Source organism: Bubalus bubalis, chromosome 1 (genome assembly GCF_019923935.1).
Source record: "Bubalus bubalis isolate 160015118507 breed Murrah chromosome 1, NDDB_SH_1, whole genome shotgun sequence".
NCBI classification, from domain to species: Eukaryota; Metazoa; Chordata; class Mammalia; order Artiodactyla; family Bovidae; genus Bubalus; species Bubalus bubalis.
The window spans coordinates 152,200,852-152,220,991 of NC_059157.1; the positions used below are offsets into that span (position 1 = coordinate 152,200,852).

At 37.3% G+C, this 20,140-nt stretch overlaps 1 protein-coding gene across 4 annotated transcripts in view; it reads left to right on the plus strand.

The window, feature by feature from the left end:
• IFT80 (intraflagellar transport 80) overlaps positions 1 to 20,140 on the plus strand; it is a 131,014-nt gene that overhangs the window by 92,453 nt on the left and 18,421 nt on the right. For all 4 annotated transcript variants that reach the window (XM_006072842.4, XM_044945430.2, XM_025289044.3 and 1 more), the window contains 6 exons: positions 3,771 to 3,835; positions 5,465 to 5,600; positions 6,003 to 6,150; positions 7,256 to 7,427; positions 11,771 to 11,860; positions 11,965 to 12,137. In XM_006072842.4, coding sequence (XP_006072904.3) covers positions 3,771 to 3,835; positions 5,465 to 5,600; positions 6,003 to 6,150; positions 7,256 to 7,427; positions 11,771 to 11,860; positions 11,965 to 12,137 — 784 coding nt within the window. The remainder of the gene's footprint in view (positions 1 to 3,770; positions 3,836 to 5,464; positions 5,601 to 6,002; positions 6,151 to 7,255; positions 7,428 to 11,770; positions 11,861 to 11,964; positions 12,138 to 20,140) is intronic.

The window sequence follows — 20,140 nt, forward strand, 5'->3', positions numbered from 1 at the left end:
AAAACTGTCCCACTTTTAAATTTTCAGTACTTTCAGATAGCATCACCTCTCATTCTGGTAGAAAAGATAATTCTCCTAAACAGAGCTATTATTCTCTAGCTTTATGCCTCTTTATGCCTCAGGCATTCTCTGAGAGAGGACATTTGGTAATTGTTTTGTTTTTAAAGGACTTCCTTCCTGTCTAAAAGAGAGGAAAGAGAATGAAATGAAATGAAATAAAGCAGAATCTAGACAGCAGATTTAAGATGGGAGTGTAATTGTTAATAATTTGGAAGTCAGATTATTGTCTTCAGTAAACTTAAATTTGAAAATCCCAGTGATCCCTATGAAGTTTCTATACTTTCCTTATTCAACATCACATATTTTAGATGGAAGCTATAATAAGGTATGTATGTTTCCAACTGAATATACCTTATTCTGAATTTTCCTATAGTTAATTCACATCTGAAACATATTTCATTATTATTTAAGCCATTGATAATTCATAGAATTTTAGAGCCGAAAAGAATTATGAACATTTTCAGAGTTATGGATTTACATGCAAATAAATTATGTTTTACTTACATAAACTTTGTTGAACAAAATAATCATGTTATATCATCCTGCCATAAACAGAAAATTTTAAAAACTAAAACTTAAATTATTGTAGAACTGATAGAAAAGTTAGAAGGAAAATAGTTTTCTTATGTTTAAAGAGACTAGTAATTACTGAAGGCTAGATAGAAGGTAGTGGCAACCCACTCCAGTACTCTTGCCTGGAAAATCCCATGGACGGAGGAGCCTGGTAGGCTGCAGTCCATGGGGTGACTAAGTGCCAGACACAACTGAGCGACTTCACTTTCACTTTTCACTTTGATGCATTGGAGAAGGAAATGGTGACCCACTCTTGCCTGGAGAATCCCAGGGACGGGGTAGCCTGGTGGACTACCATCTATGGGGTCGCACAGAGTCGGACACGACTGAAGCGGCTTAGCAGCAGCAGCAGCGGTTAGAGATATACACTAACAATAGAAAGCACAATTGAAGTACCTGGAATCTTTAACCTGTAAAAATTTTCTTTCACGAGGACCATTCATGTATGAAATCAGTGGTTCCTTCCTGACTTGGGAGTTCCTTTACAGGCAGGATTCTTTGAACCAGGCCTAGTGGTCTTACGTTATAGTAGGTGCTCAATTAATGCATGTTAAGTGCATTTGATTATGATTAAGGAGTAGAGGTACGTATGATTAAGGTAGGTACTCCTTATGATTAAGGAGTAGGAGTATTGCTTTTGACTCGCTTCTTCTCCTCATCCACCTTGCATGGATTCACTATGATGTCATTGAGAGCGATTCTTTGAAACAAAAATCTGGGTATAGGAAGGCGAAGTTAGAGAGCAGTTACTTAGGTTTAGAAGCAACTCTTTCAGCTCCCAGCTCCTTAGTTGTCCAATCTGCCAGTTTCTGTTGCATATTAAAATTAAAATACAGGTCCAGCCTCCCACTTCAGGTGGCCAATGAATCAGGGCCACCTCCAGTTGTGGAAATTAGACAAATTAATCCATATACCTCCAGCTGTTTATAATATGTGCAGTCAACAAAAGGATGGAAAACTTAACTTTTTTTAAAAGTTAGTTTATATAGCTATGAAAATAACTGGGCTTAGTTACACCCAAAGCATTTTTTAAAGTAGAAGTTAAATTTTTCTATTTTTGTTTCTATACTTAGTTAAAAATTCTGTAACAGTATTTTTCTTTTTCATTTTTAACAGCTAGATTGGCAATTTTAGAACATAACTTATTGTGAAGACATGATTTCCTCTGTGAATATAGCCAGTGACTTCAAACTTAACATCCTAAGGTTTATTAACAGCTATAAATCAATATACTAAAAGTATGATCCTCTGGAAATTAAATATGTTATACATATATTAGCAGTTTTATGATCTGTATAAATTGTCCAATTTTTTTTTTGCTGACTACTCATGTCACTTCTGTCTTTTTGTAATTCTTTGTGTGTGTTCAGTTATATGAAATAACTCTATTGGAGATGAATCTTAAGCTGAAGTAATTTGGAAATTAAAGAGAATCACTAAAGCACTGACAGTCTTCAAAGAGCAAAAAGTAGTGGGCAATATCTCTGTCACTTATGACACTAGGAGAAACCTTTGATGAAACAGAGAAGGAGCAGAGGCAGCTTTTGTTCCTGGCTTCTTCAGTACATATCTCCAATAATTTTTACAACTTGGCCTACTCAGAATATCTGAGAAAGATGGGATTGGAAATAGAGAACTTTGAATTATCATTTTTTAGATAATGATTGATGTCATGGAAATAATCCAGAAAAGTATATAGCATGAAAAGATGACCTAAAACAAAACCTAGGAACAGGGATCACCAAAGAAGGAAGAACTAGCAAAAAGAGAATAAGCGATGGTCCAAAATAGGAAAGAATCAGGAGAAGACAGTGTTTTTTTGGTAGCACACATAGGAGTTTCAAGAAAGGATGGTGAGGAGTATCCAGTGCTCCTGGGAGGTCAAGACTAAAAGTAGATTCTTGACTAAAAATAGACTCTTTGATTTGGCACCGTATGAGTCATTGATGATCCAGGCAAGAGCCTTTGCATCAGTGTAGTGAGGTTGAACATCAAGTTGCTCAGTGGTAAAGAATCCGCCTGCTAACGCAGGAGACACAGGAGACTCAGGTTCAGTACCTGGGTTGGGAAGATCCCCTGGAGGAGGAAATGGCAACCCACTCCAGTATTCTTGCCTCAAAAATCCCATGGACATGAGACAACAAAAGAGACACTGATGTATAGAACAATTTTTTGGACTGTGGGAGAGGGAGAGGGTGGGATGATTTGGGAGAATGGCATTGAAACATGTATAATATCATATATGAAACGAGTCGCCAGTCCAGGTTCGATGCATGATACTGGATGCTTGGGGCTGGTGCACTGGGACGACCCAGAGGGATGGTACGAGGGAGGAGGGTTCAGGATGGGGAACACGTGTATACCTGTGGAGGATTCATGTTGATATATGTCAAAACCAATACAATATTGTAAAGTTAAAAAAAAGAAAATCCCATGGACAGAGGAGTCTGGTGGGCTACAGTCCATAGGGTTGCAAAGAGTCAGGCGCGACTGAGCACACAAAAACCTATTTCAGGGAATTGAAAGTCCAAACTCTATAATCATATGCTTGGTCTTTCTGGTGACCCTATAGCTATCCTGAAGCTATCTAAGGAATCACCTAGATTCTCTCTATTAGCATAACAAAGACATTCCTGTGACTCAGAAAATTCCAAGGGTTGTGGAAGACCTGTGTCAGGAACCCAAGACAAAGACCACACAAATTATCACACAGTAGTGTACTGACCACAGGGAACTCATCACTACATAATTTCCTGGTAGTATAGTAGGCATTCAATACATTTTTCCTTTGTGAAATGATTGGGTTGTTATGTTGGTCTAAATCAGAGTTATGAAAATTACAAACTGCATCCAGATTTGGACTTGCCATTTTTGATCCTGTGGTACATTGATTCCATACCATTAATAATAATTCTAATTAGGGAATGTATATTTTAGGAAGACGTGTTTGGTTCCACTGAGAAATATGGCCTTATTACTAACTAGGAATTTGATGGCTGCTGCTCTTCAGTGCTGATAGGTATGCTGTGGTCCAAAGAGTTAAAATAATTTCTCATTAGGATTATGATAGCTCCATAGAAATTTGCCAGTAAAAATTCTAATGTAATGTGGTAATTAATGCTTTACTTTTTTTCAAGTAATCTTCCTCTTTGAGGCATCAACTGGAAAACCAATGGGAGACGGGAAGTTTCTTTCTCATAAGGTGATGGATATTAGCTATGTTTAATGTAAATAGTTATTTACTTCTTTTCAAAATTAATGTTTTCAGACTTCCCTGGTAGTCCAGTGGTTAAGACTTTGCACGTCCATTGCAAGGAGCATGGGTTTGATCCCTAATTGGCAAAGTTCCATGTGCTCCATGGTGTGGCCAGAAAACAAAAATTAAAAACAAAACACTAGGAGCAAAATTAATGTTTTCATTTTAAGGAGGAAAACATGGAGATTAGTTTTATATTTAAAACCAGTGTGCATTCTTAGAGTATTTTGCCTAAAAATGTCCTAAAGACTAAGCACTATTAAATTCTGTAATGGAAAGCTATATATATGCAAATTAATTGAAAGAATCTGACGTATGTTTTTGTTCAAGCTCTTTACTCCTTTTTTAAAAATTACTATTTGTTTTATGTTTTGACTGTGCTCATTCTTCATTGCTGTGCACGGGCTTTCTCTAGTTAAGGCACATGGACTTCAGTAACTGCAGTGCATGGGCTCAGTAGTTGCGAGTTGGTTACCCCACAGCATGTGGATTCTTAGTTTCTGGACCAGGGATCGAACTCATGTCCCCTGCATTGGCAGGTGGATTTTAACCACTGGACCACCAGAGAAGTCCCTCTTTACTGCTTTTCAATAAAATATTCTATCTTGATTAAACTTTTAGCACATATAGTATCAGTAAATAAAAATGTGTTTATACATCAATACAGCTTACACTTTTCCCATTGACCTGTTCTAGCCCTTTTTTTTAGGTTTTAAGACTGTAGTTAAACTGAAAAAAAAAATCCTGAATTGCGAGCTGTTTATTAGTTTCTTACTTTTAGCCTTAGAACAAATAAATGGCACCATTCCATTGAGTTATCCTCCAATAAGTGATATATTAGGGTTTAAAGATTTTTTAAATTTATTGTTCAGTGCTACTAGTGAAGTGTTACCCTATTTTTATTGTCTTCTTTTTGTAATTATTAGTTGAATAACAAATACATTCAGTAGTTCAGACATGGAAAAGCAGTCAGTGAAAAACTATTCCTGCTGCACCTGTCAGTTTAGTTCCTTTCCGCCGAATAAGTAGCCATCATTATTAATCTCCTGTTACCCTTCCAGAGGTTTTTAGTGCATGCATGGACAAAATGGGTATATGTTCCTTTCTCTTTCTTTTACAAAAAGATGACATATAAGTCTGCACTTTGCTTTTCTCATGCAACATTCTATTTCTGGAAATTTTTCCATATCAGTAGATAAAAGTACTTATGCAGTCCTTCTTCCTGCCATAAGTATAACATTTTATGGACGTATCAAAATTTGTTTAACTTGTGCCCAAATGATGGACACAAATGGAAGTGTATTTCAGCTTATAGAGTTTCAAAGATTACATTATTTTATGATGTTCTAATGGGCATTTTTCCCTTGTAAATTAAAAAAGTAATTACACTTTAGCTTTTGAATTATTTGTGTATTAGCAGTTAAATTATTTAGCAGGGACATTTTACCATTATAAGTAGGTAAATGATATTTAATTGATCTTTAAATAAACATATGTTCTTGTAAGTAAACAATTAAAATAATCTGATGTAAATACTAAAACTAATCCAGAATTTTCATTCTTTAAAAATTTTAGAATGAAGTTTTGGAAATTGCCCTGGATCAAAAGGGACTCACCAATGATAGAAAAATTGCTTTCATTGATAAAAATAGAGATCTCTATATCACTTCAGTGAAACGATTTGGGAAGGAAGAACAGATTATCAAACTTGGTAAAATAATTGTAATACATTTAAATTTTTTATTATTTTCAGTATTCTTAGATCTACTCTTTATATTATACTAAATAGCTTGTTTGAATGAATCTGTGAATAATGCTTTGGTCTCCTAACATTTCTTAGCTATTTAATTCCATTTTGATAGCAAGTCTTGAGCTGCTGCAACTAAATTGGCATTGAAAAAAAGACATGTAGATTGAAAATATAATGGTTCTGGGTAAAATGCTCAAATATTTCCATAAATTTTTATGTGAATTTTTGCACATGTTTTCACTATCATAAAATACTCATACCTACCAGCAGTTAGTTGGGGTCTTATACATGAGCTAATTTTAAAGATATGTTTTTAATACTTATATAATGGAAATAATACATTAACATTCTTTTTAAAAAAAGGAACAATGGTGCATACTTTGGCGTGGAGTGATACGTGCAATATCCTTTGTGGACTTCAAGATACTCGATTTACAGTGTGGTATTACCCCAATACGGTTTATGTGGACAGAGACATTTTGCCTAAAACATTATATGAAAGGGATGCAAGGTAACATTTTACTGTGTGGGATTGTTTATTGTCATCAATAAAACCAACAGAGTGTTGTATTCTTGCTTCTAATTTCATTCCTACAAAATAATCTTTTATGCTACTTAGTTAATTAATAAATTATTCAGCTAAAGCTAATTTAATGAGATTTAAGTGACAGAATGAAGTTGAAAGTGTTGTATTGATGTAATACTATTTATTTATATGTTTCTTAAATGGATATAATTTTTTCTTATATGATTTTCAGGTTTACTGTTGTTTAATGGTAACTCAGGTAGTTTTTTCAATGTGGTTTAATTATTTTATTTTAGGCACTCAATATTTTTCCGTGATACACAATTTTATGACAACCTTTACTCTTTCTCATTTTATCATTGATCTTGAGACTCTCAGGAATGTATGTCTCTCTAGAATTGAATTTTAAAATTGATATTAAATATAGAAAAAATACATAAATTTATTAAAAAGTCTTTTTTTTAATTTTACATTCTTCAGAAAATCAAATGTATTTATATTCCTAAATTCTCTAAGAAATAGCAGGGAGATCTCTTATTCTTGGCAAACTAGGAATACAAAGGCTTCTCAACGCCAAATCTTAGTTTAACTTTCAAATCTCTTTTGAGTTCATTTTTAATATTCAAGCTCACGTTAGCAAAACCAGAGAAGCATCATATAAAAAAATTAGTTAATGAAGAAAAGTTAGTCTCTCTACTTAAAATTCACCTCCTGTTATTATGAGAAAATAATCTTGGAATCAAATTTTTAATGTTTGCACTTTCAAAAGCTGAAGCCAAGTGCTTTAATCATTTCTGTGATTTACCTTAATTCTTAGGAAAAAAGATCATTTCAAATGCTTTTAGGCATAGTTGTCAAATATGTAATAATTTTTGTCATGTTAAAATGTTCGTATATTTTGCTCTAAGTGTACATAGCAAGTTAGATTCCAATATTTGTTTGAAGATATACATTCTCCCTGGAATTAACTTTCTTGGGGTGCATTTTGGAGATTGTAGATTTCATATGTATGTTGGAATCAGCTCCCAAATTTAAATTGTATGAAATTTTTTGCTCAGAATATAAATTGCATTTTGCCTTTTTTCAACAGTGAATTTAGTAAAAACCCCCATATTGTGAGTTTTGTTGGAAATCAAGTAACTATAAGAAGAGCTGATGGCTCTCTGGTTCACATCAGCATATCACCATATCCTGCTATTCTCCACGAATATGTAAGCAGTTCAAAATGGGAAGACGCTGTAAGACTTTGTCGTTTCGTTAAGGTACTTTACATTTCAGATCCACAGTTGTATATATATTGTGTATTAGTTTATACAATATCTTTTTGCAAAATGATAAATCATAAGAGCTAAGGGTTGGAAAAATTGTAAACAAGATCACGTCTTTTTTTTTTTTTAATAAGTGATGTCATGAGAGAGAGAGAGAGAGAGAGATGTTGCTGTGTGATTTCTTCTCTGAAGAAGCAAGTCGTTTCTTCTTTCTGGTACATATAAAAACCTTTCATGGAACTTTATTTAAAAGTCAGATTCCCAGGTTCTACCCACAAGGTTTAATTTATTAAATCTAGTGAGCCTGGACATATTTTTAAGTTCCTCAGATGATTTGTTATAGCTAAGGTTAAGAACCATTCACTACTTTAGATCAGCATTTTCCAATCTAGTTGAATTAAGTATTTTCTGAGCATATTTGACCACAGAACTATTTTATTTTACATTGTTTAATTCTCTTAGAATACACTTTTGTAAAAGGACTTTTAGGTGGTTTTCCTTACAGTGTGTTATTGATGACAGTCTGCTCTAATAGCATTGTCTGAAAACCTCACTTTTTCTCTGATTCCCTGCAGTTGCATTCTTTTACATCAAAAAGACTGGAGGGCTTATAACCTTGAGTTATCATTAATGTCTATCATAAGTTCAAAAATAAACCTTTTTTAATTAGAAATGAACATTTCACAAAAAATTTATTCAAAACTTTCTCTATGTGTTATAACAGCATCAGTTCAGTTCAGTTCAGTCGCTCAGTCGTGTCCGACTCTTTGCGACCCCCTGATCACAGCACGTCAGGCCTCCCTGTCCATCACCAACTCCCTGAGTTCACTCAGACTCAAGTCCATCGAGTCGGTGATGCCATCCAGCCATCTCATCCTCTGTTGTCCCCTTCTTCTCCTGCCCCCAATCCCTCCCAGCATCAGAGTCTTTTCCAATGAGTCAACTCTTCACATGAGGTGGCCAAAGTACTGGAGTTTCAGCTTTAGCATCATTCCTTCCAAAGAAATCCCAGGGCTGATCTCCTTCAGAATGGACTGCTTGGATCTCCTTGCAGTCCAAGGGACTCTCAAGAGTCTTCTCCAACACCACAGTTCAAAAGCATCAATTCTTCAGCGCTCAGCCTTCTTCACAGTCCAACTCTCACATCCATACATGACCATAGGAAAAACCATAGCCTTGACTAGATGGACCTTTGTTGGCAAAGTAATGTCTCTGCTTTTCAATGTGCTATCTAGGTTGGTTATAACTTTCCTTCCAAGGAGTAAGCGTCTTTTAATTTCATGGCTGCAGTCACCATCTGCAGTGATTTTGGAGCCCCCAAAATAAGGCCTGACACTGTTTGCACTGTTTCCCCATCTATTTCCCATGAAGTGATGGGACCAGATGCCATGATCTTCGTTTTCTGAATGTTGAGCTTTAGCCAACTTTTTCACTCTCCTCTTTCACTTTCATCAAGAGGCTTTTTAGTTCCTCTTCACTTTCTGCCATAAGGGTGGTGTCATCTGCATATCTGAGGTGATTGATATTTCTCCCAGCAATCTTGATTCCAGCTTGTGCTTCTTCCAGCCCAGCATTTCTCATGATGTACTCTGCATAGAAGTTAAATAAGCAGGGTGACAATACACAGCCTTGACAAACTCCTTTTCCTATTTGGAACCAGTCTGTTGTTCATGTCCAGTTCTAACTGTTGCTTCCTGACCTGCATACAGGTTTCTCAAGAGGCAGGTCAGGTGGTCTGATATTCCCATCTCTTTCAGAATTTTCCACAGTTTATTGTGACCCACACAGTCAAAGGCTTTGGCATAGTCAATAAAGCAGAAATAGATGTTTTTCTGGAACTCTCTTGCTTTTCCGATGATCCAGCAGATGTTGGCAATTTGATCTTTGGTTCCTCTGCCTTTTCTAAAACCAGTTTGAACATCTGGAAGTTCACGGTTCAAGTACTGCCGAAGCCTGGCTTGAAGAATTTTGAGTATTACTTTACTAGCATGTGAGATGAGTGCAATTCTGCGGTAGTTTGAGCATTCTTTGGCATTGCCTTTCTTTGAGATTGGAATGAAAACTGACCTTTTCCAGTCCTGTGGCCACTGCTGAGTTTTCCAAATTTGCTGGCATATTGAGTGTAGCACTTTCACAGCATCATCTTTCAGGATTTGAAATAGCTCAACTGGAATTCCATCACCTGCACTAGCTTTGTTCGTAGTGATGCTTTCTAAGGGCCACTTGACTTCACATTCCAGGATGTCTGGCCCTAGGTGAGTGATTATACCATCGTGATTATCTTGGTCGAGAAGCTCTTTTTTGTACAGTTCTTCTGTGTATTCTTGCCACCTCTTCTTAATATCTTCTGCTTCTGTTAGGTCCATACCATTTCTTTCCTTTATCGAGCCCATCTTTGCATGAAATGTTCCCTTGGTATCTCTAATTTTCTTGAAGAGATCTCTAGTCTTTCGCATTCTGTTGTTTTCCTCTTATTTCTTTGCATTGATTGCTGAGGAAGGCTTTCTTATCTCTTCTTGCTATTCTTTGGAACTCTGCATTCAGATGCTTATATCTTTCCTTTTCTCCTTTGCTTTTCACTTCTCTTCTTTTCACAGCTATTTGTAAGGCCTCCTCAGACAGCCATTTTGCTTTTTTTGCATTTCTTTTTCTTGGGGATGGTCTTGATCCCTGTCTCCTGTACAATGTCATGAACCTCCGTCCATAGTTCATCAGGCACTCTGTCTATCAGATCTAGTCCCTTAAATCTATTTCTCACTTCCACTGTATAATCATAAGGGATTTGATTTAGGTCATACCTGAATGGTCTAGTGGTTTTCCCTACTTTCTTCAATTTCAGTCTGAATTTGGCAATAAGGAGTTCATGATCTGAGCCACAGTCAGCTCCTCGCTGCAAAGAATATAATCAGTCTGATTTCGGTGTTGACCATCTGGTGATGTCCATGTGTAGAATCTTGTCTTATGTTGTTGGAAGAGGGTGTTTGCTATGACCAGTGCGTTCTCTTGGCAAAACTCTATTAGTCTTTGCCCTGCTTCATTCCGTATTCTAAGGCCAAATTTGCCTGTTACTTCATGTGTTTCTTGACTTCCTACTTTTGCATTCCAGTCCCCTATAATGAAAAGGACATCTTTTGGGGTGTTAGTTCTAAAAGGCCTTGTAGGTCTTCATAGAGCCATTCAATTTCAGCTTCTTCAGCGTTACTGGTCGGGACATAGACTTGGATTACTGTGATATTGAATGGTTTGGTTTGCCTTGGAAACGAACAGAGATCATTCTGTCGTTTTTGAGATTGCATCCAAGTACTGCATTTCAGACTGTTTTGTTGACCATGATGGCTACTCCATTTCTTCTAAGGGATTCCTGCCCACAGTAGTAGATATAATGGTCATCCGAGTTAAGAGATACCCCACGTCCAAGGTAAGAGAAACCCAAGTTAAGATGGTAGGTGTTGCAAGAGGGCATCAGAGGGCAGACACACTGAAACCATAATCACAGAAAACTAGTCAATCTAGTCACACTAGGACCACAGCCTTGTCTAACTCAATGAACCTTAGCCATGCCCTGTGGGGCCACTGAAGATGGGCAGGTCATGGTGGAGAGGTCTGACAGAATGTCAGACTGGAGAAGGGAATGGCAAACCACTTCAGTATTCTTGCCTTGAGAACCCCATGAACAGTATTAAAAGGCAAAATGATAGGATATTGAAAGAGGAACTCCCCAGGTCAGTAGGTGCCCAATATGCTACTGAAGATCAGTGGAGAAATAACTCCAGAAAGAATGAAGGGATGGAGCCAAAGCAAAAACAATACCCAGTTGTGGATGTGACTGGTGATAGAAGCAAGATCCGATGCTGTAAAGAGCAATATTGCATAGGAACCTGGAATGTTAGGTCCATGAATCAAAGCAAATTGGAAGTGGTCAAACAGGAGATGGCAAGAGTGAACATCAACATTCTAGGAATCAGTGAACTAAAATGGACTGGAATGTGTGAATTTAACTCAGATGACCATTATATCTACTACTGCGGGCAGGAATCCCTCAGAAGAAATGGAGTAGCCATCATGGTCAACAAAAGAGTCCGAAATGCAGTACTTGGATGCGATCTCAAAAACGACAGAATGATCTCTCTTCGTTTCCAAGGCAAACCATTCAATATCACAGTAATCCAAGTCTATAACAGCATAGCCACAATGAAATTTCCACATCATTAATTTATTAAATTATTGTTTTTTTCAGTGCCTGGCTCAGCAATCTTTTATTTTACATTAAAATATAACCTTGTTATATTTTAATTCAGCCATGTAGTTGAAATAATTGTTCTCATATTTCACTTTAGGAACAAACCATGTGGGCTTGCCTAGCTGCTATGGCAGTTGCTAATCAAGATATGACTACTGCAGAAATAGCCTACGCAGCAATCGGTGAAGTAAATAGTGTTTACTTATGTTTATGTGTTTTTGTATGTGTGTGTGTGTGTGTTTAACTGTAATTTGTTACTATATACTTCAAATATTTTTCTTTCTTTTTTAGATTGATAAAGTTCAATATATCAATTCTATAAAAAATCTTCCATCTAAAGAATCAAAAATGGCCCACATATTAATGTTTAGTGGGAACATACAGGAGGCTGAAATTGTTCTTCTTCAGGCTGGCCTAGTTTATCAAGCAATTCAGATCAATATTAATCTCTACAACTGGGAAAGGTAATTAAAACATTTTTCATCAATTCCAAAACCTGACTGATCTTAATGTATTCTTCTATCTACCACTTAGTAAATTACATTTTCCATTGTACTTAAGAGTTTCCTGATATCATATAAAAATTTATTCACATTTATATTTGTGAGTCAGTTCAGTCCTTCAGTTGTGTCTGGCTCTTTGCGATCCCATGGACTGCAGCATGCCAGGCTTCCCTCTCCATCACCAACTCCCAGAACTTGCTCAAACCCATGTCCATTGAGTTGATGATACCATCCAACCATCTCGTCCTCTGTCGTTCCCTTCTCCTCCCACCTTCAATCTTTCCCAGCATCAGGGTCTTTCAGATGAGTCGGTTCTTCACATCAGGTGGCCAAAGTACTGGAGTTTCAGCTTCAGCATCAGTCCTTCCAATGAATATTCAGGACTGATTTCCTTTAGGATTGACTGGTTGGCTCTCCTTGCAGTCCAAGGGACTCTCAAGAGTCTTCTCCAACACCACAGTTCAAAAGCATCAATTCTTTGGCACTCAGCTTTCTTTATGGTTCAACTCTCATATCCATACATGACTACTGGACATGACAGTAGACTAGACAAACCTTTGACTAGACAGACCTTTGTCAGCAAAGTAATGTCTCTGCTTTTTATTATGCTGTCTAGGTTGGTCATAACTTTTCTTCCAAGGAGCAAGTGTGGTTTAATTTCATGGCTGTAGTCACCATCTGTAGTGATTTGGGAGCTCAAGAAAATAAAGTCTGTCACTGTTTCCACTGTTTCCCCATCTATTTGCCATGAAGTGATGGGACCAGATGCCATGATCTTAGTTTTCTGAATGTTGAGTTTTAAGCCAGCTTTTTCACTCTCCTCTTTCACTTTCATCAAGAGGCTCTTTAGTTCTTCCCTTTCTACCATAAGGGTGGTATCATCTGCATATCTGAGGATATTGATATTTCTCCTGGCAATCTTGATTCCAGCTTTTGCTTCATCCAGCCCGGCATTTGTATGATGTACTCTGAATATAGGTTAAATAAGCAGGGTGACAATATACAGCCTTGACGTACTCCTTTCCCAATTTGGAACCAGTCCATTGTTCCATGTCTGGTTCTGTTGCTTCTTGAACCAGAACTGTTCAAGAACTGTTGCTTCTTGACCTGCATACAGATTTCTCAGGAGCCAGTAAGGTGATCTAGTACTCCCATCTCTTGAAGAATTTTCCACAGTTTGTTGTGATCCACACAATCAAAGGCTTTGGCATAGTTAATAAAACAGAAGTAGATGTCTTTCTGGAATGCTCTTGTTTTTTCAGTGATCCAACAGGTGTTGGCAATTTGATCTCTGGTTCCTCTGCCTTTTCTAAATCCAGCTTGAACATATTTGTGAGTAGCCTGCCATTAAAGATTTTTGCCATCTCTGACTCATGATTAATTAGATGTTGTCTGTGAAGAAGAAAACAGAGTCTAAGATGGCTCCATAATTTCTGGGTTTAGTAACTGGATAGATGGTGGTAAGAATATTAGCTGGTTTGGAAGGGATGTTGAATTTGAAATATTTGTTTAGAGATATGTGATAATAGTTGATTATTAGACATGGAGCTCAGGAAAGATTTTAAATAGAGATGTAGACTAAGAGTCATCAGCAAACGGATGGTAGTCGCAGCCAGAAGGATGGATGCAATTGCCTGGGGTATGTGTGGAGTGAGAACACATCGACTCTATTTGCGGGATGGGTGAAAGAAATTCACCGAAAGGTGGGGATAAAGCAGTTAGACAGGCAGAGAGAGGATCCAGGAAAGATTTGTTACACTAAGAAAGACAAACAAAAGGATTTGTATCAAGGAGCGGTCAGTAACCTTCCCTGCCAGCTTAGCCATTTGGACAGGTTGCTTTCTGAGACTGAGTGGCAAGCTTCTCTTCTCTATGGCATATTATGTTTCTCTGTTCTTTTTCTTCAGGTATATATCTCTTAGAGAACAAGGTTGTAGTGCTTATATACACCTGAAGTTACTATGTTATAAAGTTGGCATGTTGATCTTTTCAGGTTTGAAATGTCTTTCATCATCTTTGTCTTTCTCTGTGCTTAAAAAACTAACCACTATTTTTTAAATTACTGGCCCCTTATATTTCCCTTAGATTAGAATTTTTATAGATACCCTGTCTCTATCTTCCCCTTGAACAGGAATAATAAAAATGGCTAACAAAAGTAACAAACAATTTTGGTATGGACATACTATGGTCTCTTTATTTAATTTATACATTTATACAGGTCAGCCATTCTATTTCAATGCTTTATTTACACAAATCTGTTGTCATTGTTTAGCTATACAAAGGATTGTGAAAACTATTTTAGATTCTACAAACATGAATAGGCCTTTGTTCTTGAGTTCAGTTTAGTCATAATTCATAAATACTTAAGTAGTTTGGAAAGTATGAATAATATTTTTAAAACTATATTAAAGAACTGATGGAAAATTGTACATATTATTACTAAACTGAGTTTCATGAGAAATGGCGAATAATAGTATTTACAGCATATTCTCAATTGATACTTTTGAGAAAATATTTATGTTGATAAATTTTAGGCATTACTATTTATACAGCATTCTGAACGCCATACAATATAACAAATATTTAAAAAATCATCTTTATATTAGAAAGCTTACAACCTATTTAAGAATTCTATTTTATTGTCATTAATAATAGTGAAGCTTCTACTTATTGATGCTTATGATGTGTCAGAATTGTGTTCAACGCTTTCCATATATCATCTCACTTTGTTATCACAACATTATACAAATGAAGAAGTTGAGGATTATTTGTTAAGTAAGGGGCAGATCTAGGATTTGAATCTGAGCCTTCCAATATCAAAGTGGACCTGAATTTTCTATTATTACTGCAATAAAATATATACTGCTGATACTACTACTTACATTTTTCTGTAGGATTGATGTTTCTCTTTTATTATTTATCTTTGTAAACTTTTACATTTACAAAGATTTTAGATTATATACTTCTTGAAGGATAAAAACATTTTATCATTTTATATTACCTATGAACATAGCAGGTACTTAATTTCATGCTCTTAATCTTTATGCAGTACTCAATCATTTTGCCATATACTTCCTCTGCAAACACTGAATGTAGATACATACAGTGTGTAAGTGTCAGAGCAGGTTTTGATGAAGCAGTTTGCCTCTGATGGTTTCTATTGATGGCCTATAATACAGCCCTCTGAACATTTCTTGTACCTCCTTGACCTAAGTGAATATCATGTCTTTCCAGAGGACCCTCCTTGCCTACCTCTCAAATGGAGTCAGTTTATTCTTTCCAACTGCACATTCATTAGGTCTAGATGTGAGTGATGGCTCAGCGGTAAAGAAACTACCTGCAATGCAGGAGACACAAGTTTTATCCCCTGGGTCGGGAAGATCCCCTGGAGGAGGGCATGGCAGTCCGCTCCAGTATTCTTGCCTAGATAATGCCATGGACAGAGGAGCCTGGCGGGCTATAGACCATGGGGTCATAAAGAGTTGGACATGACTGAAGCAACTTAGCACACCTATGCAAACATCTTTACTTGTCTGGTAAAAATCTCTGATCCTTTGAGACATGTCAGGTAACCATTCTTCTCTCTGCTGTTAATTTCACATCTTCTCTACTATCCCTATATCCTACCCTCCATGCTGCTCCTTCCCCTGCTCTAGTTTTCAGCATAGGACCCTGCTTTGAGATATTAGGTGTCAGGGAGAGGGGAAACAAGAGGGGAGAGAGATGTAATGGGGAAAGAAAAACAAACACTTGGTGCTCCTCTGTTCCTCCTATCTACTTGGCATCTCCTTTCTGTTGTTTATCTAAACTATAAACCAATGAGTTGGTCAAATGTTGGTAGACCTCTGTGCCTGCCTGATAAGTTGATAAAGGTCAGAAGCATTATTCAAGGCTTCTGATTACTATTTACACGCTTTTTGTTGTTGTTGTTCAGTCGCCCAGTCATGTCCGACTCTGCGACCCCATGGACTGCAGCATGCCAGGCCTCCCTGTGCCTCACCATCTCCTGGAGTTTGCCCAAGTTCATGTTCATTGCCTCGGTGATGTCATCCAGCTATCTCACCCTCTGACACCCTCTCCTCCTTCTGCCCTCAATCTTTCCCAGCATCAGGGACTCTTCCAATGAGTTGTCTGTTTACATCAAATGACCAAAATACTGGAGCTTCAGCTTCAGCATCAGTCCTTCCAGTGCATATTCAGGGTTGATCTCTCTTAAGATTGACTGGTTTGAGCTCCTTGCTATCCAGGGGACTTTGGGGAGTCTTTTCCAGCACCACAGTTCAAAGGCATCAGTTCTTTGGTGTTCTGCCTTCTTGACGGTCTAGCTCTCACAACTGTATATGACCACTGGGAAGACCATAGCCTCTACTAGATAGACCTTTGTCGGCGGAGTAATGTCTCTGCTTTTCAACACTGTCTAGGTTTGTCATCACTTTCCTGCCAAGAAGCAGTCATCTTCTGATTTCATGGCTGCAGTCACCATTTGCAGTGATTTTGGAGTCCAAGAAGAGGAAATCTGTCACTGCTTCCACCTTTTCCCCTTCCATTTGCCTTGCAGTAATGGGGCCGGATGCTATTATCTTAGTTTCTTTTAATATTTAATCTTAAGCCGGCTCTTTCACTATCCTCATAAAGAGGCTCTTTAGTTCCTCTTCACTTTCTGCCATTAGAGGGGTATCATCCGTATACCTGAGGTTGTTGATGTTTCTCTTGCCTGTCTTGATTCCGGCTTGTAACTCATCCAGCCTAGCATTTCTCATGATGTGCTCAGCATATAGGTTAAGCAAACAGGGTGATGGCAGACAGCCCTGTCATACTCCTTTCTTGATCTTGAACCAATCAGTTGTTCCATACAGGGTTCTAACTGTTGCTTCTTGACCCACATACAGGTTTCTCAGGAGACAGATAAGATGGTCTGGTATTCACATCACTCTAAGATATTTCCATGGTTTGTCATGATCCACACAGTCAAAGGCTCTAGCATAGTCGATGAAACAGAGATAATGTTTTTCTGAAATTCCCTTGCTTTCTCTATGATCCAGTGAATGTTGGAAATTTGATCTCTAGTTCCCCTTCCTTTTCTAAACCCAGCTTGGACATCTGGAAGTTCTTGGTTTGCATAATGCTGAAGCCTAGCATGCAAGACTTTAAGCATGACCTTACTAGCATGGGAGATGAGTGCAATTGTCCGATGGTTAGCACATTCTTTGGTACTACCCTTGGGAATTGGGATGAAGATTGACCTCTTCCAGTCCTTTCCGTCACTACTGGGTCTTCCAGATTTGCTGACATAATGAATGTAAAACCTTGATTTATACACTTAAGACTCCCAAATATGTATCTCTCCTAGCCCTCTATCTTGCTCATGTTTGCTGTCAGAATCCAATTATCTACCTGCCTATTCAGCATTCCATTGGATGTCTCATATGTTTGAGTTCAAATTTATATTTATTCTCTCATAAACTTGATCCTCTTCCAAAGTAATCTGTCATCTTTTCAATCTATCCAAAGCTGGAAATTTAGGAGTTACTTTTGACATTTTCCTTTACCCTGTAGCACTCATCCTTTTTACTACTGGCACCCTTGTCTAAGCTGATCTAAGTTTTTCTTGGTAGAACATTATCTCTGCATCTACTTTGTCCTTCTCCTATCCATTCGTCACACTGTAGTCACAGTGATCTATTCACAGTGGAAATCTGATCATGTCACTCTTGACCCCTGACTCACTTAAATGAAACCCTTAGTTTCCCATCACTTTTAGCAAAATATCAAAGACTGGGTAAGAATGACTTCAAATAATCAGCAGAAGTAATTGTAATTGCTACAAAACACTCAAGAAGCTTTATGTATTGTCTTCATTTCCAGATTCTACAGCTATTTCTGAAATCAATTGGAATATTTGTTCCTATTGCATATTCATTCATTCAGTAGATATTTAATGAGTGTCTGCCATACTAGGGATATTTAGATATTACATGGAAATCCATTTAAAACAACAACAATAACAGTCTTTTGGTAAAATGTATGGTCATTTTTAATGACTTGTTCGAAAAGACTGCTGAATGGGACAAAGAAAAATGTGGTGGTTAAGACTGGGAGCTTTGGAAAAAGACCTGGGTTTGATTTCTGATTCTGCACATATTAGTTTTTTTATTTTTTCACATATTAGTCATGTGATCTTGGACAGGTTACTGAGGCTCTGTAAGCCTGTTTCCTTGTGTTTAAAATGATGATAATTACAAGAAACACATGTTTGTTGTCAGGGTTAAGTAAAATAGCATGTGAAACTCTCTTAGCTTACTGCCTGATACATAATAAACCTTCAACAAATAGTAGCTATTGTTCATTCATTAAATATTTATTGAGTGTCTCTAATGTGCCAGGTTTTAGGACTGGGGATACAGCAATGAACAAAACTGACAAAGTCTGAGATGACAGTTTGATATTAAATGTTAGGACTAATATAAAAAGTAAGAGTAAGACATATAAATACTTGGATCCAGTATAGAAATCAACTTTATAACAACATAGTCCAAAGATGGGCCTGCTTAGAGAGTAGAATAATCCCCATTCACAAAAATATTCCACAGTTTGTTGTGATCCACAATAAAGCAGAAGTAGATCTTTTTCTGGAATTCTCTCGCTTTTTTGCTGATTCAGCGGATGTTGGCAATTTGATCTCTGGTTCCTCTGCTTTTTCTAAATCTAGCTTGAACATCTGGAAGTTCACGGTTCACGTACTGTTGAAGCCTGGCTTGGAGAATTTTGAGCATGACTATGCTAGCGTGTGAGATGAGTGCAATTGTGCGGTAGTTTGAGCATTCTTTGTCATTGCCTTTCATTGGGATTGGAATGAAAACTGACCTTTTCCAGTCCTGTGGCCAGTGCTGACATAATGACATAAAAAAAGTTTATTTTCCAAATTTGCTGGCATATTGAGCGCAACACTTTAATAGCATCATCTTTTAGGATTTGAAATAGCTCAACTGGAATTCCATGACCTCCACTAGCTTTGTTGGTAGGGATGCTTCCTAAGGCCCACTTGACTTCACATTCCAGGATGTCTGGCTCTAGGTGAGTGATCATACCATTGTGATTATCTGGGTCGTGAAGATCTTTTTAATATAATTCTTCTGTGTATTCTTGCCATCTCTTCTTAATATCTTCTGCTTCTGTTAGGTCCATACCATTTCTGTCCTTTATTGTGCCCATTTTTGCATAAAATGTTCCCTTGATATCTCTGTTTTTCCTTAAGAGATCTCTAGTCTTTCCCATTCTGTTGTTTTCCTCTATTTCTTTGCATTGATCACCGAGGAAGGCTTTCTTGTCTCTCCTTGCTACTCTTTGGAACTCAGCCTTCAGGTGGGTATATCTTTCCTTTTCTGCTTTGCCTTTTGCTTCTCTTCTTTTCACAGCTATTTGTAAGGCCTCCTCAGACAACCATTTTGCCTTTTTGCACTTCTTTTTCTTGGGGATAGTCTTGATCCCTGCCTCCTGCACAATGTCATGAACCTCCTAAGAAATTTGTATGCAGGTCAGGAAGCAACAGTTAAAACTGGACATGGAACAACAGGCTGGTTCCTAATCGGGAAAGGAGTACATCAAGGCTATATATTGTCACCCTGCTTATTTAACTTATATGCAGAGTACATCATGAGAAATGTTGGACTGGATGAAGCACAAGCTGGAATCAGGATTCCCAGGAGAAATCTCAATAACTTCAGATATGCAGATGACACCACATTTAAGGCAGAAAGTGAAGAAGAACTAAAGAGCCTCTTGATGAAAGTGAAAGAGGAGAGTGAAAAAGTTGGCTTAAAGCTGAACATTCAGAAAACGAATATCATGGCATCTGGTCCCATCACTTCATGACAAATAGATGGGGAAACAATGAAAGCAGTGACAGACTTTATTTTCTTGGGCTCCAAAATCACTGCAGATAGTGACTGCAGCCATGAAATTAA